The 18,402-nt window shown below is 45.1% G+C and overlaps 1 protein-coding gene across 3 annotated transcripts in view; it reads right to left on the bottom strand.

The window, feature by feature from the left end:
* Positions 1-18,402, bottom strand: part of CCT5 (chaperonin containing TCP1 subunit 5) — a 305,457-nt gene that overhangs the window by 279,157 nt on the left and 7,898 nt on the right. For all 3 annotated transcript variants that reach the window (XM_073555723.1, XM_073555722.1, XM_073555721.1), the window contains exon 2: positions 1,708-1,768. In XM_073555723.1, the coding sequence (XP_073411824.1) occupies positions 1,708-1,768 (61 nt within the window). The remainder of the gene's footprint in view (positions 1-1,707; positions 1,769-18,402) is intronic.

Genomic DNA, 18,402 nt, shown 5'->3' with positions numbered 1-18,402 from the left:
TTGAGCCCTACCGTCTGTTGCATGCACGGCTGACAACTTTTTAGGGTGGGCATCTGGCAAGGGGTATCTACAGAGGGCACACTCCCTAAGTTTCTGTTTACCCGAGCTTTTCTTCCCCTGCGAAAAAACATAAGGGAACACTGCATCAGCATACTGTCACGGAGATCTCTTACTCAAGCAGTAGAAGCAGGTACCGGATCACGGAGGGAGGCAGCTGAATCCTTTAGCCTGGAGGGACTTCTGTGGCTCTGCCTGCTCGTTCGTCCTTGTTTCTTTAGCTGGGAGCTTGTATGAGGCTTCACTGAGGCCTGTCTCTGCGGATGAGGGTGCTCCTGTACCTCGTTCTGCTGGTCTATGGGGGCTTCTGTCGTATCCATCCTTCAATGGGCCTTCAGAAGCACCCCAGGAGTGTCCCAGCTCGCCTTATATCCTCCCCTGACATCCAGGTCAGCAGGGCTCTGGCCAAGGGCACCTCCCACCTTGTACCCTACCCGTGACCTCCCCACACTCCGGCCCCACTTCCCCCCCGGCCGCCGCATGCGACCCAGGACAGCCACCCTCTCGCGGCGCATACGAAAAAGCCTGTCGGCCCCCGACCGACTTCCGGTTTCGGCGTTCCCGGCCCCGCCCCCTCCGCCGCGTCACTTCCGCCGCTCAAATGAGCCCGCGGGAACGCGCGATAGGGAGTTGGCACGTGGCACGGCGCCCCCGGCTCGACATGCCTCCAGCCCCCCCGTGCGCCACCACGCACCGCCGACTGGGCCCTGAATGCCAGACACGGGGGGGGGGGGGGGGAATGCACCAGGAAGGGCCCGGGGTATACTTACCTCCAGTGCTGGCACTCTGGAGACAGCTGTCCTCCGGACCCTTGCTCCACCTGCTCCGCACACTGCCGTGGAGACCGGCCCCACCGTGGCGCTTCCACGGACCCCGCACTGACCGAGGTAGGAGACCCCCCCTGCTACTTGGGTCGGTCAGCCGGCCTGGGAATTTCCTGACGATCCTTGACGGACGATCTGCAGGGAACCCTGTCCTCCAGGAACAGGAAACCAACTGATGCGTGGGAGAGGTGCCGCCCTTTTGTATCTGTAGGTTTCCTGTTCCTGAAGGGCGGATCCCCTCTCTCAGGTGATGCTGTCATGGACGATCGAATAAAAAAAATTTTGCATTTCTATTTTTTTTCTCATTACAGCATTCCCTGATCAAATTGGTTTTATTTTATTTTTTTGAATGACTTGACTGTTACAGGTCTGAAAATACCAAATAGGTTTTCTTTCATTTTTAAAAAGGGGGAAAGCAGAGTGATTCAAATTTAATAAAAAAGAACAAACTTTTAGTTTTTATAGAGGAGTTGAACATGTGATCAAGTACGTTTTGCAATAGGCAACACTACACTGTATAATAAAAATCAAGATATCCTATGAAGTGCAGCTACACAATAGGATTCATAAAAGCACCATTATGGAAAGCACAGAGGTCTTGAGCAGGTTCCCTAGTTGTCATAGCAAGCCATCAGCACCCTGCGATCACCCTGTCATGTTTGTGATGCACACTACAATGACTAAAAATTTCAACACATCAGCAGCTGTCACTTGTATGGGCAGAAAATAGTGCAGAAAGAAAATGAGTTCCATTAACCTTTTTTGGCATTTACATTTTAAACAAGTTTGGCTAGTTTAAGAATATTAAATAAAATCAATTTCTTACCATTAGGTCCCAATGAAGTTCTAAGGGTATTTGCAACAGCTTTAGCAGCCATAATGTGAGACTGAAAGATAAAATATATTTGTTTAAACAGATTAACAAGACCTGATACACATATATACACCATAATTTGCGCATTATAAGACGCATCAAATCACAAGACGCACCCCAAATTTTGGGATCTAATATAGGTGAAAAAAAAAAAAAAAAAATGGTGCATTTTCAATTCCCTTTTTAACCCCTTTCAGCTATATGACGTACTATCCCGTCCATGTGCCCTGGGACTTAATTCCCAGGGACGGGATAGTACGTCATAGCGATCAGCGGCCACCACGTGGTGAGCGCCACTCATCGCGGCGGGATGTCAGCTGATTATCACAGCTGACACTCGGCACTGTGTGTCAGGGGCGGTCACGGACCGCCCCCCGACACGTTAACCCCTGGCACACTACGATCAAACACGATCGCAGTGTACCGGGAGGGTTTAGGGAAGCATCGGGAGGGAGGGGACTCCCTCCGTGCTTCTCAGAGACCCCCACAGCAGCACAATGTGCAGCGCTGCTGCGGGGGCCTCCTTCCCTGCAGGTCCCCGAATCCATAATGGCGGCGGGGACGTTCGGGGGCCTGCAGGAAGCTGACTTCCTCAGTGCCTGCAAAGCGCAGGCACGAGGAAGCCTTCTGCACTGCCTGTGACAGATCGCTGATCTGTCACAGCAATCTGTCACATGACAGTTATGTCCCCCCTGGGACATTGTAATAAAGTAAAAAAAAAAAAAGTAAAAATAATTTATAAAAAAAAAATAAAATATTCCCTAATAAATTCATTTTTTTGGAAAAAAAAAAAAAACAAAAAACAATAAAAGTACACATATTTGGTATCGCCGCGTCCGTAACGACCCGCCCTATAAAACTGTCCCATTAGTTAACCCCCTTAGCGAACCCTTTAAAAAATAAAAATATAAAACAAAAAATAAAGCTTTATCATACCGCCGAACAAAAAGTGCATTAACGCGCTTTTAGGGAAAGATCGGTTTCTCCAACGTCACCAATGTGACGTATCTACACAGGCACAGCTCTCCGGCGCCCCCTTTGTCCTCAGGTCAGTAAGGGAATTGCACCTAGAGAGCAAATGGCCGCCGGGGAGGATGTCCTGTTACCCGCTGGGTATTCTAAGAATCGTAATCAGAGTAAAAGCATCAGCCCAAGATAAAATTTTATGGTTTAATTGCCTTAAGGGCGCACTAGATAATTACAGAAATATACAGTAAGCTATACAATGGAATTACAGTGGATTTAATTTTGCAGTAAAATATAACAATAAGGGTACAAGACTTACAGATATTAAGCTGGAGGTCAATTTACCAGGTTGTAGGTTGCATGTGGATACCGGGAGCTCTACAGAACAGGTATAAGAATCTTAGTTGCCGGACAGACCCAAAAGCGCGGGCTGCTGCTCCCCTTGGCAGATCTGTCCCCAGTTCCTTCTTAGATCATCATCATCTGGTTCTTCTGTGACAGACTCTCTGCCATGTGCTGCTAGTTCTTAAGGATGCTGGGCTCCTCCCCCTGTGTCAGAGGGTGGGCTAATAACCTCCACCCTTTAGCTCCCTGCAGAACTTATTCCCAATATCTAAGAAAGGGGGTAACTTTCTACAGCATGATCGGATCAGGACACGAGAGGTACCAGTGAATGTGGTTTGTTTTGCCTGTCGTGTGGAGAGTAAACATGGCCCCATTGGGTCACTGTGGAGGGCCACTCTATCTCAGGTCCCAGAGCCCTCACCAACTCAGGAATCGCACTGCCAGATGCGCGATTTCCTCAGGGTCACGGGGATATTTTTAGGAGTCTATAACTCTAAAGGTGCGCTCATAATCCATGATCCTAGAAAGGAGTCGGAGCGGCTGGGAGAGACAATGGATGTGTATTTCTGTGTCCAGTTGACAGGTATATTTTAATTGAAGCCCCCAGGCACCTTCCTACCCCATGCTGGCGTGGCTGCTACTCAAGCTTTGAAGTTCTGCTTTGGCCTTATCTCATTATCATACTAAAAGGCCTTGCTATTCAACATTGGAGCACTAAATCCTGCCTTCTTCATCACACGCGCGATCAAAAAGACGCATATAAATAACCATGGTACCGCTGAAAACGTCATCTTGTCCCGCAACAAACAAGCCGCCATACAGCGTTATCAGCGAAAAATAAAGTTATAGCTCGCAGAATAAAGCGATGCAAAAATAATTTTTTTTTTATATAAAACTTTTCATTGCATAAAAGCGCCAAAACATAAAAAAACTACATAAATGAAGTATCGCTGTAATCGTACTGACCCGAAGAATAAAACCGCCTTATCAATTTCACCGCACTCGGAACGGTGTAAACGCACCCCCCAAAAGAAATTCTTGAAATGCTGGTTTTCGTTTATTCTGCATCCCAAAAATCAGAATAAAAAGCGATCAAAAAGTGTCACGTGCCCGAAAATGGTAGCAATAAAAACGTCAACTCGTCCCGCAAAAAATAAGACCTCACAAGACTCGGTGGCTCAAAATATGGAAAAATTATAGCTCTCAAAATGTGGTGATGCAAAAACTATTTTTACAGTAAAAAGCGTCTTTTAGCTGCCAAATATAAAAACCCGCTATAAATAGTAATCAAACCCCCATTTATCAACCCCTTAGGGAAAAATAATAAAAAAAATTTTTTTAAAATGTATTTATTTCCATTGTCCCATTAGGGCTAGGAATTGGGGTTTTCCACTGTTTGGGCACATCAGGCGCTCTCCAAACGCAACATGGCGTCTGATCTCAATTCCAGCCAAGTCCGCGTTGAAAAAGTCAAATGCTGCTCCTTCCCTTCCAAGCTCTGCCATGTGCCCAAACAGTGTTTTACCCCCACATATGGGGTATCAGCCTACTCAGGACAAATTGCAAAACAACTTTTGGAAAATACAAAATTTGGGACTAAAAGATCATGTTTGTCTAAAAAATATGATTTTTTTTTTTTTTTTAAGCACTGGGGGGTTTAAACCCCTTCACAACCAATGACGCCACATAGGCGTCATGAAAACTGGTACCAATCTTGACCAGTGACGCCTAAAGGTCACCCGACCCGCAGATAAAGGGGGCTTTGTACTTCACCACGGGGGGGGCGTGGCTTCGCCTCCACGTGGCTACGATCACTCTGATTGGCTGTTAAAAGTGAAACAGCCAAGCAGAGCGATAGTAATATTTCATCAATGAAAATTGATGAGATATTACAATCCAGCCATGTCCGACGCTGCTGCTGTCCGATGGGACATGGCTGGTGACACCAATCCGACCCCCACCAGTTAATGGGGGCAATCTGCCCCCCGCCACTGAATGACAGCGGCGATGTGCCGCCGCTGTCACCATCTGCCCCCCCCCCCTGCCTTCCCTCCGCTTCCGATCGCCCCCCCCCCTCCCACCCCCCGGTACTCACCGAGTGCCGCTATGGTGTCCCACGGTCCCGGACCATGGGCGCCGCCATATTGGAAAATGGCGGGCACATGCGCAGTGTGCCCGCCGGCTGCAATTTCCTTTCATTCATTTTGATCACTGTGAAACTCTCACAGTGATCAAAATAGACTGAAAAGTAAATAAACCCCCCGTTTATCACCCCCATGGCAGGAACAACTAATAAAATAAAGAAATTTTTACTTTTCCATTAGGGTTGGAATTACGGTTAGGGTTGGAATTAGGGTTAGGGGTGTGTTGGGGTTAGGGTTGAAGTTAGAATTGAGGGGTTTCCACTGTTTAGGCACATCAGCGGGTCTCCAAACACGACATGGTGCAACCATTGATTCCAGCCAATTTTGTGTTCAAAAAGTCAAATGGTGCTCCCTCCCTTCCAAGCCCCGACGTGCCCACACAGTGGTTTACCCCAACATATGGGGTATCAGTGCACTCAGGAAAAATTGTACAACAACTTTGGGGGTCTAATGTCTCCTGGTAACCTTGGGAAAATAAAAAAATGGGGGCTAAAAAATTATTTTTGTGGAAAAAATGTTTTTTTTATTTTCACGGCTCTGTGTTATAAACTTCTGTGAAGCGCTTGGGGGTTCAAGGTGCTCACCACACATCTAGATAAGTTCCTTGGGGGGGTCTAGTTTCCAAAATGGGGTCACTTGTGGGGGGTTCCACAGTTTAGGTACATCAGGGGCTCTGCAAATGTAACATGATGCCCGCAGACCATTCCATCAAGGTCAGCATTTCATAATGTCACTACTTCCCTTCCGAGCCCCGACGTGTACCCAAACAGTGGTCTCCACCCATATATGGGGTACCAGCGTACTCAGGACAAACTGGACAACAACTTTTGGGGTCCAATTTATCCTGGTACCCTTGTGAAAATCAAAAATTGCGCTCGAAAAAATAATTTTTTGAAGAAAAAAAAAAAAATTTATTTTCACGGCTCTGCGTTATAAACTTTTGTGAAGCACTTGGGGGTTCAAAGTGCTCACTATGCATCTAGATAAGTTCCTTAGGGGGTCTAGTTTCCAAAATTGGGTCATTTGTGGGGGAGCTCCAATGTTTAGGTACACAGCGGCTCTCCAAACACAACATGGTGTCCGCTAACGATTAGAAGTAATTTGCATTTCAAAAAGTCAAATGGCGCTCCTTCCCTTCTGAGCCCTGCGTGCGCCCAAACAGTTCCCTCCCACATATGGGGTACCAGCGTACTCAGGACAAACTGGACAAGAACTTTTGAGGTCCAATTTCTCCTGTTAGCCTTGTGAAAATTAAAAATAGCGTGCTAAAAAAATCATTTTTGAGGAAAAAAAATTGTTTTTTTATTTTCACTGCTATTTTATAAGCTTGTGAAGCACTTGGGGGTTCTAAGTGCTCACTACACATCTAGATAAGCGCCAAAAGGGGGTCACTTGTGGGGGAACTCCAATGTTTAGGTGCACAGGGGCTCTCCAAACGTGACGTGTCCGATAACAATTGGAGCTAATTTTCCATTCAAAAAGTCAAATGGTGCTCCTTCCCTTCCGGACCCTGCCGTACGCCCAAACAGTGGTTTATGACCACATATGAGGTATCGGTGTACTCAGGAGAAATTGCTCAACAAATATTAGGATCCATTTTATCCTGTTGCCCATGTGAAAATGAAAAAATTGATGCTAAAAGAAAATTTTTGTTGGACAAATTAAAATGTCCATTTTTTCTTTCCACGTTGCTTTAGTGAAACACCTGAAGGGTTAATAATCTTCTTGAATGTAGTTTTGAGTAGCTTGAGGGGTGCAGTTTTTAGAATGGTGTCACTTTTGGGTATTTTCTGCCATATAGACCCCTCAAAGTGACTTCAAATGTGAGGTGGTCCCTAAAAAAAAATGGTTTTGTAAATTTTGTTGTAAAAATGAGAAATTGCTGGTCAACTTTTAACCCTTATAACTTGCTAACAAAAAAATATTTTGTTTCCAAAATTGTGCTGATGTAAAGTAGACATGTGGGAAATGTTATTTAGTAACTCTTTTGTGTCACATACCTCTCTGGTTTAACAGAATAAAAATTCAAAATATGAAAGTTGCGAAATTTTCTAAAATTTCGCCAAATTTCTGATTTTCACAAATAATGCCCAATATGTCACAAAAAAACAATGTCAGAATCGCTAGGATCCGTTGAAGCGTTCCTGAGTCCTGAGTCTTATAAAGGGACACTGGTCAGAATTGCAAAAAATGGCCTGGTCATTAAGGTCAAAATAGGCTTAGTCATGAAGGGGTTAAAGTGCTCACCACACATCTAGACAAGTTCCTCAAGGGGTCTAGTTTACAAAACGGGGTCACTTGTGGGGGGTTTCCACTGTTTAGGTACATCAGGGGCTCTCCAAAGGCAACATGACACCCGCAGACCATTCCATCAAAGTCTGCATTCCAAAACGTCACTACTTCCCTTCCAAGCCCTGACGTGTGCCCATACAGTAGTTTTCTCCCACATATGGGGTACCAGCGTACTCAGGACAAATTGGACAACAACTTTTGGGGTCCAATTTCTCCCGTTACCATTGGGAAAATAAAAAAATTGGGGACTAAAAGATCATGTTTGTGGAAAAAATGATTTTTTTATTTTCACGCCCGGGCGTTATAAACTTCTGTGAAGCCCTTGGGGGTTCAAAGTGCTCACCACACATCTATACAAGTTCCTTCGGGGGGGGGTCTAGTTTCCAAAATGGGGTTACTTGTGGGGGGTTTCCACTGTTTAGGCACATCAGGGGCTTTCCAAATGCGGCATGGCGTCCAATCCCAATTCCAGCCAAAAAAGTCAAATGGCGCTGCTTCCTTACGAGCTCTGCCATGCGCCCAAATAGTGGTTTACCCCCACATATGAGGTATCAGCGTACTCCAGACAAATTGCACAATAACTTTTGGGGTCCTGTTACCCTTGGAAAAATAAAAATTGAGGGTGAAAAGATTATTTTTGTGGAAAAGGTATAATTTTTTAATTGTACGGCTGTACGTTAAACTTCTGTGAAGCCCTTGGGGGTTCAAAGTTCTCACGACACACCTAGATAAGTTCCTTGGGGGGTCTAGTTTACAAAATGGGGTTACTTGTGGGGGGTTTCCACTGTTTAGGTACATCAGGTGCACTCCAAACGTAACATGGCGTGCGATCTGAATTCCAGCCAATTTTGGATTGAAAAAGTCAAACGGCGCTCCTCCCTTCTGAGCTCTGCCATGTGCCGAAACAGTGGTTCCCCCCCCCACATATCGGACAAATTGCACAACATCTGCAATCCAATTTCTCCTGTTTTCCTTGGTCAAATAAAAAAATTGGACCTGAAGTAATTTTTTGTGAAGAAAAATTAAAATGTTCATTTTTTTTTTTTTTTTTTTTTTGTTTTTATACATTCAAAAAATTCCTGTGAAGTACCTGAAGGGTTAATAAACTTCTTGAATATGGTTTTGAGCACCTTGAGGGGTGCAGTTTTTAGAATGGTGTCACTTTTGGGTATTTTCTATCATATAGACCCCTCAAGGTGGCTTCAAAAGTGAGTTCAAATGTGACGTGGTCCGTAAAAATAAAATGGTGTTGCAAAAATGAGAATTTGCTGCTCTTTTAACCCTTATAACTTCCTAACAAAAAAAAGTTTTGGTTCCAAAATTGTGCTGATGTAAAGTAAACATATGTGAAATGTTATTTACTAAGTTTTTTGTGTGCCATATCTCTGATTTAAGGGCATAAAAATTCAAAGTTGGAAAATTGCGAAATTTTCGTCAAATTTCCATTTTTTTCACCAATAAACGCAAGTTATTTGAATGAAATTTTACCACTAACATGAAGTACAATATGTCACAAGAAAACAATGTCATAATCAGTGGGATCCATGGAAGCATTTCAGAGTTATTACCTCATAACATGGGAGAGAGTGAAGCTGCTGGCTGCCTGCCAACTTTCCTACAACTTGTAACCAATTCCAGAATGCAGATGATCCCGGGATAGGAAAGCTGGTGGAGTGTGCGGTGCTGGAGTTGTTCTGGAGATCTTGTGGTCCACGTGGAGCTGTAGGGCTACAGGATTCGGCAGAGCTGGGAGTAGTGTGGAGACTGCGACCAGCTGGGACCGGTGTATTTCTGTCCTCGTGGCGCTCCGTGCCTGGTTTCAGCTGGGGGAGAGTGAAGCTGCTAGCTGCCTGCCAACTTTCCTTCAACTTGTACCCATTTCCAGAATGCAGATGATCCCGGGATAGGAAAGCTGGTGGAGTGTGCGGTGCTGGAGATGTTCTGGAGATCTTGTGGTCCAGGTGGAGCTGAAGGGGTGAGCTGGGCAGGTTTGGACTGACTGTTGGCATGTCCCCTGATGTCCCTGTCTTGTTGCACCCATGCCCTCCCCCCCAGCAGTGCTGGAAGCACCCTTTATGGAAAGTTGTACATTTAACTTTGCTAAGCTGTGACTGTTCAGTCTTTATAGCTACAAGCTGAGTGTAATCATGGCCACTGCACTCTGTAAACCTACTCTTATGATTTCAAGGGACGATTTATTATTCTGGAATCATCCGCAATTTCTCATGGACTCCCCTTCTTGGAGCATGATTGCTAATTCAACAACTGAGTACATAAAATCCATTACTTCTGTGAAACCTGTGGAGGTGTACTGCAAGAGAGGTAGGAGAGGAGGAGTCCTGGCACGCCTTCGGAGGAGAGGGTTCAGAACAGCTCTTCCTTCACTCCACTTGGCTAATGTCCGTTCCTTATCTAACAAAATGGAGGAACTGAACTTACTTTGTAACATGAGATCTGATATGGCCAATTCAGCTGCTCTTTGTTTTATTGAGACCTGGTTGAATGAGACCATCCCTGATTGTAGTCTGGATCTACCTGGTTTTGTTATCTACAGAGCTGACCGTGATTGTGTAGCTTCAGGTAAACAAAGGGGGGGTGGGGTATGTCTCTACATCAACACTAGCTGGTGCTGTGATGTTAACATACTGGGAAAAGGTTGCTCTCCAGATCTAGAGTACCTTGCACTCAATTGTAGACCATTTTACTCTCCAGAGAGTTTTCATCTATGGTTCTGGTTGCAGTATATATTCCCCCCCAAGCATCTGTTAAAGCTGCTATTGGTGAATTAGCATGCAAAATATCAGAATGGGAGAAAGGATCTCCAGAAGCATTTGTGATCGTAATGGGGGACTTTAACCCCTTAGCGACAGAGCCAGTTTGCAGCTTAATGACCAGGCCAATTTTTACAATTCTGACCACTGTCCCTTTATGAGGTTATAACTCTGGAACGCTTTAATGGATCCTGCTGATTCTGAGATTGTTTTTTCGTGACATATTGTACTTCATGTTAGTGGTAAAATTTCTTCGATAAGTCTTGTGTTTATTTATGAAAAAAACAGAAATATGGCAAAAAATTTTAAAATTTTGCAATTTTAAAACTTTAAATTTTTATGCCCTTAAATCAGAGAGATGTGTCACATAAATTTCTTAATAAATAACATTTCCCACATGTCTACTTTACATCAGCACAATTTTGGATGCAAAATTTTTTTGTGTTAGGAAGTTATAAGGGTTAAAATTTGACCAGCGATTTCTCAGTTTTACAACAAAATTTACAAAGCCATTTTTTTTAGGGACCACATCATATTTAAAGTCATTTTGAGGGGTGTACATGACAGAAAATACTCAAAAGTGGCACCATTCTAAAAACTAGACCCCTCAAGAAGCTCAAAATCACATTCAAGAAGTTTATTAACCCTTTAAGTGCTTCACAGGAACGAAAGCAATGTGGATGGAAAAAATTAACATTTAACTTTTTTTGGAAAAAAATTACTTCAGAACCAATTTTTTTTATTTTCACAAGTGTTAAAAGAGAAAATCAACCACAAAATTTGTTGTACAATTTCTCCTGAATACGCCGATACCCCATATGTGGGGGTAAACCCCTTTTTCAGCACGCGGCAGAGCTCGCAAGGGATGGAGCACCGTTTGACTTTTTCAACGCAGAATTGGCTGGAATTAAGATCGGATGCCATGTTGCGTTCAGAGAGCCCTTAATGTGCCTAAACAGTGGAAAACTCCAACAAGTGACCCCATTTTGGAAACTAGACCCATTAAGGAACTTATCTAGATGTGTGGTGAGCACTTTGAACCTTCAAGTGCTTCACAGAAGTTTATAACGTAGAGCCGTGAAAATAAGAAATCCATTTTTTTTTTCCACAAAAATGATCTTTTCGCCCCAAATTTTTATTTTTACAAGGGTAACAGGAGAAATCATACCCCCACAGTTATTATGCGATTTGTCCTGAGTACGCTGATACCCCATATGTGGGGAGGAACCACTGTTTGGGTGCATGGGAGAGCTTGGAAGGGAAGGAGTACCATTTTGGAATGCAGACTTTGATGGAATGGTCTGCGGGCATCATGTTGCGTTTGCAGAGCCCCTGATGGGCCTAAACAGTGGAAACCCCCAACAAGTGACTCCATTTTGGAAACTAGACCCATGAAGGAGCTTAGCTAGATGTGTGGTGAGCACTTTGAACCTTCAAGTGCTTCACAGAAGTTTATAACGTAGAGCCGTGAAAATAAGAAATCCATTTTTTTTCCACAAAAATGATCTTTTCGCGCCCAAATTTTTATTTTTACAAGGGTAACAGGAGAAATCATACCCCCACAGTTATTATGCGATTTGTCCTGAGTACACTGATACCCCATATGTGGGGGGAACCACTGTTTGGGCGCATGGGAGAGCTCGGAAGGGAAGGAGTGCCATTTTGGAATGCAGACTTTGATGGAATGGTCTGCGGGCATCATGTTGCGTTTGCAGAGCCCCTGATGGGCCTAAACAGTGGAAACCCCCCACAAGTGACCCCATTTTGGAAATTAGACCCCCTAAGGAACTTATCTAGATGTGTGGTGAGCACTTTGAACCCCCAAGCGCGTCACAGAAGTTTATAAACGCAGAGCCGTGAAAATAAAAAGACTTTTATTTCCACAAAAGTGATTTTTTAGACCCCAATTTTTAGACCCCCAAAGTTGGTAAATAGTGGAAACCCCTCAATTCTTGCTCCAACCCTAACCCCAACACACCCCTAACCCTAATCCCAACCCTAACCCTAATCCTAGTTCGCCCTAACCCTAGCCCAACCCTAGCCCTTAACCCTAGCCCAACCCTAACCCTTAACCCTAGCCCAACCCTAACCCTAGCCCAACCCTAACCCTTAACCCTAGCCCAACCCTAACCCTAGCCCAACCCTAACCCTTAACCCTAGCCCAACCCTAACCCTTAACCCTAGCCCAACCCTAACCCTAACCCTAGCCTAACCCTAGCCTAACCCTAACCCTAGCCTAACCCTAGCCTAACCCTAACCCTAGCCTAACCCTAACCCTAGCCTAACCCTAACCCTAGCCTAACCCTAACCCTAGCCTAACCCTAACCCTAGCCTAACCCTAACCCTAGCCTAACCCTAACCCTAGCCTAACCCTAACCCTAGCCTAACCCTAACCCTAGCCTAACCCTAACCCTAGCCTAACCCTAGCCTAACCCTAACCCTAGCCTAACCCTAACCCTAGCCTAACCCTAGCCTAACCCTAACCCTAACCCTAGCCTAACCCTAACCCTAGCCTAACCCTAACCCTAGCCTAACCCTTATGGAAAACTGAAAAAAAAAAATATTTTTTTTATTTCATTGTGTGCGCCTATATAAGGGGGTGATAAACGGGGGGTTATGTACTACTATTTTTATTATTTTGATCACTATGATCGTTTATCATAGTGATCAAAATAATGAATGGAATCTGCCAGCCGGAGCCAGCAGATTCCCGGCGGGCGCACTGCGCATGCGCCCGCCATTTTCAAGATGGCGGCGCCCATCGGATGACGCCGGCGGGCGCGGGACCACCGGGAGGGGACGGAGGACAAGGGAGAGGTACCGGGAGTGGACCGGGGGGATCGGGGACCCTATTTCTCTATCCTCTGATGTGCGATCACATCAGAGGAAAGAGAAATTAAATGTAAAATTGCGGCTTTTTTTTTTTTTTTGCGGTCGCCGTTATAGGGTTAATAACGGCGATCGCAAAAGCGGGGGTCGGTAAAAACCGACCAATTCATGTTCTCTGGGGTCTCGGCTACCCCTGGCAGCCGAGACCCCGGAGAAAATCCGACACTGGGGGGCGCTATTCACTTAAATCACAGCGCCGTGAATTAACGGCGCTGTGGTTTAAGTACCCTTAATTACCGCCGTTAAAAGGCGTATCGGCGGTCGTTAAGGGGTTAACAAAGGAAAACTCAACCTGGATCTCCCCAAATTTACTCAACATATAAACTGCTTCACGAGAGAGAACAATACGCTTGATCACTGCTATACAGTCATAAAAGGGGCCTACAGGGCAGTGAGGAGAGCAGCAGTGGGCTTTTCAGATCATTGTCTAATTCATTTAATTCCAGCCTACAGGCAAAGGTTGAAAACATCCAAACCTACAGTTTATACAAAGAAGACATGGTCCGAGGAGGCAAAATTGCAACTACAAGCATGCTTTGAATGCACGGACTGGGAGGTATTCCAGGAAACATGCTGGGGTCTGGATGAATGGGTTGATGCAGTGTCCTCATATATCCGTTTTTGTGAAGACACGTTTATTCCATCCAAATCTGTCCACTTTCGGGGAAACAACAAGCCGTGGTTTACAAATAAAGTCAGGTTGATCCGTAAGAGAAAAGAGGAGGCTTATAAAGCAGGCGATATTACTGAATTCAAGAAACTTAGGAACTCGCTATCTAAAGAGATCAAGTTAGCCAAACACGAGTATGCAAAGATTCTGGAGGAAAGGTTCTCATCAAAAGATAATAGATCTGCATGGAGAGGATTAAGAGAGGTCACCAATTATAAAAGCCACCCCACTATAGTGAACCCCAGCAGAAGTCTGGCAGCAGAGTTAAATGAATTCTACTGCAGATTTGAGGCAAGCTCTACACACAGTGGCTATTCATTTCTAAGCTCCTCAGTCTGTTCATATAAAGATCATTCATTGTGCAACACCCAAGTAGTGATCTCCGAGGCAGAGGTGATACGCATCCTAAAGGGACTTAAGGTCAAAAAGGCACCTGGCCCTGATGGTGTATCTCCAATGTGTCTGAAAGTATGTGCTACCCAGCTTGCCCCTATACTGACAAATATATACAATGTGTCACTGAAAGAGTGCGTTGTACCTCAGTGTTGGAAAAATTCCACAATTATCCCTGTCCCCAAGAAAGTGGGATCCTCTGAGTTGAACGACTATAGACCAGTAGCACTCACATCTGTAGCTATGAAAGTCTTCGAAAGAATTATGATGTCCCACCTGATAAAATTCACGCAGAAGCTATGGGACCCGCTTCAGTTTGCCTATAAGGAGAATCGTTCGGCAAACGACACTGTCAATCTGGCACTGAAGTACATTTTGGATCATACAGATGAACTGCACTCATATGTCCGGATTCTTTTCATGGACTTTAGCTCAGCGTTCAATACCATTGATCCGAATTTACTTCGTAAGAAAATGGTAGCTCTTGGAGTCCCTCTTAACTTATGCTTGTGGATTTATAACTTCCTGACAGCCAGGATACAGGTGTAAAAGTTGGACCATTCACTTCGGACACCTTGGTCACAAACATCGGGGCACCTCAGGGGTGTGTTTTGTCCCCGTTACTGTTTTCTCTCTATACGAATGATTGCATCTCTTCAGCAGACTCAGTAAAAATCTTGAAATTTGCCGATGATATGACACTGATTGGTCTCATCAGGGGAAATGCTGAAGACTTGTATCAGAGTGAGGTGGAAAGAATATGTGACTGGTGTAAAGCCAATAATCTTGTACTCAACACTAAAAAAACTGCTGAGATGGTTGTGGATTTTAGGAAAGATCAACATGAGATACTTCCAATCTACATCCATGACGAAGTGGTTCTTAGGGTCACAGAGACCAAATTCCTTGGTGTTATCTCTCATGATCTTAAATGGGGGAAAAACATGGATGCTGTTATAAGAAAAGCACAACAGAGGATGTTCTTCCTGCGTCAGCTGAAAAGATATGGTTTGTCTAAGAATCTGCTGATCTTATTCTTTAATGCTGTCATCAGATCTGTGATTTGTTCCTCTCTGATAGTCTGGTATGGGGGAGCCACTGCGCATGACAAACTCCGCTTACAAAGGACTTTCAGAACAGCAGAGAGAATTATAGGTTCCCCCTGCCTAAAATCCAGGATCTTTATGATAAGAGTATTCGATCCCACGCATTGAAAATTTCATCCGATCCCTCTCACCCGGGACACTCCTCATTCCAACTACTCCCTTCAGGACGTCGCTTCAGAGTCCCCAAATGCAGCACCAACCGCCATATGAACAGCTTCTATCCACTCTCTGTTCAACAATTAAATCATCATGTGTAGACTATATACTGTAACTGTCTTGTTAGATGTTACTTGTTGTATCTGTTGTTATATATTATGTTGCCTCTTTGCCACAAAGAATTCCTTGTATATATGTAATATGTACTTGGCGATAATAAATTTGATTTGATTTGATAAAGGGACAGTGGTCAGAATTGTAAAAATTGGCCCGGTCATAAACATGCAAACCACCCTTGGGGGTTAAGGGGTTAAAGGGAACCTCTCACCTGTTTTGGCAGCAATAAGGCTAGCTTCACATTTGCGCTTTTGAGCGCAGCGACGGCCTGCGCACAGCCGCCGCTAAGCCCCGCCCCTGCCTCTGCCGGTAGCTCCGCCTACCGGCGCATGACGCTGCATGCGTCCCCTATCTTTATCACTGGGGGCACAGGCCGTGTGCAGTATGCGTTTGGCGGCGCATGCGTCCTTTTCACGGTGCGCTGACCAGCGCCAAACGCAACTTGCTGCAGTTTGGTTGCGCTCGGCGCACCGTGAAAAGGATGCATGCGCCGCCAAACGCATACTGCGCACGGCCTGCGCCCCCAGAGATAAAGATAGGGGACGCAGGACGCATGCAGCGTCATGCGCCGGTAGGCGGAGCTACCGGCGGAGGCACGGCAGGGGCGGGGCTTAGTGGCGGCCGTGCGCAGGCCGTCGCTGCACTCAAAAGCGCAAATGTGAAACTAGCCTAAGATGCGGTCAAAGCTTTCAGGGCTTACCTACAGCATCCTATAATGCTGCAGATAAGCCCCCGGTCCGACCTGAAGGATAAGAAAAATAAATTTTATTATACTCACCCGGAGGGCGGTCTGATCCCATGGGTGTCGTAGGTCCAGCGCTTACCTTCTTGCGAAGCCGTCCTCCTGCTTTCTTCATCGCTCCGGGGCCATAGTGCTCCTGCGCAGGCGTACTTTTCTGCCCTGTTAAGGGCAGAGCAAAGTACTGCAGTGCGCAGGTGTCGGGAAAGGTTCCCCGAGAATAATAAAATAGAATTAGTCTTACCAGTAATTCGGTTTCTAGGAACCTTCCACGACAGCCATATCGGAGGATGTCTCCCCACCCTAATGGGGGTCAGGAAATCCACAAGTGGTTAAATAACCCTCCCCTTCCTGCTATATCCAGTGTTTTTTCTGGACACACTATCATGTATAGTTACCACCAAGGCGTAGGAATCATCCAGTAGAATATCAGATAGGGAGGGAAATTAGTGCTGTCGTGGAAGGTTCCTAGAAACCGAATTACCGGTAAGACTAATTCTATTTTCTCTAGTCACCTTCCACGACAGCCATATCGGAAAAATACCAACAACTAATTTCTTAGGGAGGGACAACAGCCTGCAGAACATATCTGCCAAACGTTAAATCCCTGTTGAAATTTAGTGTATAGTGTCTGGTGAATGTATGTACAGACGACCAGGTGGCGGCTCTGTATATCTGCTCAGAAGATGCATTCCCTCTTCCTGCCCATGATGTTGATACTGATGAGCAGAGTGGGCTTTCAGAGAAGTAGGAGGAGCAACATTCTGTGACGAGTAGGTGAGGCCGATAGCGTGCCTGATCCAATTCGTGATTCTAATTTTTTCCGCCTTTTTGCCTTTATTCCGACCGGAAATTTGAATAAATAAAATCTGGTCAATCCTCTAACTCTCCGTCTGCTGGAGGTAGAAGAGAACTACTCTACAGACGTCGAGGGTGTGAAAGGCTTCTTTCGTGTTGGGAGGGGTTTGTACAGAAGGAAGGTAATACAATGTCCTGGAACCTATGAAAGTTTGAGACTACCTTAGGCGTAAAGGAGGGATTTAACCTTAGGAAGATGTCATCTTCCGTGATGGTCAAGTATGGCTCCTGTATTGAAAGGGCCTGCAATTCCCCTATGCGCCTTACGGTAGTAATTGCTACCAAAAACAGTTTTTAGTGTTAAGATTTCCAGAGCCGTGGAAGACAGTGGCTCAACGGTTCCCTGGTCGAGCCTTTGAGAACTAGGTCCAAGTCCCACAGAGAAACTGACTACGGAGTCTGGGACGGATTCTAGTTGCTGAGGTTATGAATCACTTGATCCAGCGATTGCTTGCCAGATCTTGATTGTAAAATGAACTAAGATCTGATACCTGTACCTTTAGTGTGCTAGGAGTGAACCCTAGAACTAAGCCATCTTGAAGAAATTCTAAGATTTGTGATATAAGGATGGAAGGGGTCCAGGGCACTTAGGGAACACCAAGATGAGAACATCTTCCAAACCTTCCCGTAAATGGCGTTAGTCATGCTCAGCCTAGAATGGTCGGTGGCCCTGTAGAGTTTGGATCACTTCCTCGGAAAATCCTTAAGCCATTAGAATTCCGGCTTCAGTAGCCAGGCCGCAAGGTTCATTCTGTGCGGGTCTGGGTGCAGTAGAGGGTCTTAGTAAAGGAGACTGGCCCTCTAGGGGCAGAAGTATTGGGCCTTTCTGAGCCATGTTCCGTAGGGCTCTGTACCAGCTTTCCCATGGCTACAAGGGAGCCACTAGGATTGATTAAAAAAAAAAATGATTTTTATTAAATCAGAATTCAAAATACAGAATATACAGTAAATCTTCCACAAACCATAGATTTACAAATTGAACATCCCTGTTCCCCCGCCCCTCCCACCCACCCCATGTAGACAGCATATATAACTTTTCTCCATAAGATTTCTCTTACACCGTAATTTACCATTAGTCACCCTCTTTACCCATTTTGTCAATCAAACCATACAAAACAGAAATGCTCCTATGTCCGGGTATTAATGGTTTAATCCACAACACCAGCATTGTAAGATATAGCACATTCCCATCAGTTAACTG

Source organism: Dendrobates tinctorius, unplaced genomic scaffold (genome assembly GCF_039654945.1).
Source record: "Dendrobates tinctorius isolate UK_male_01 unplaced genomic scaffold, ASM3965494v1 ptg000229l, whole genome shotgun sequence".
Lineage (NCBI taxonomy): Eukaryota > Metazoa > Chordata > Amphibia > Anura > Dendrobatidae > Dendrobates > Dendrobates tinctorius.
Note: the sequence above shows the minus strand (reverse complement) of the source record. Positions and strands in the feature narration are given on the sequence as shown.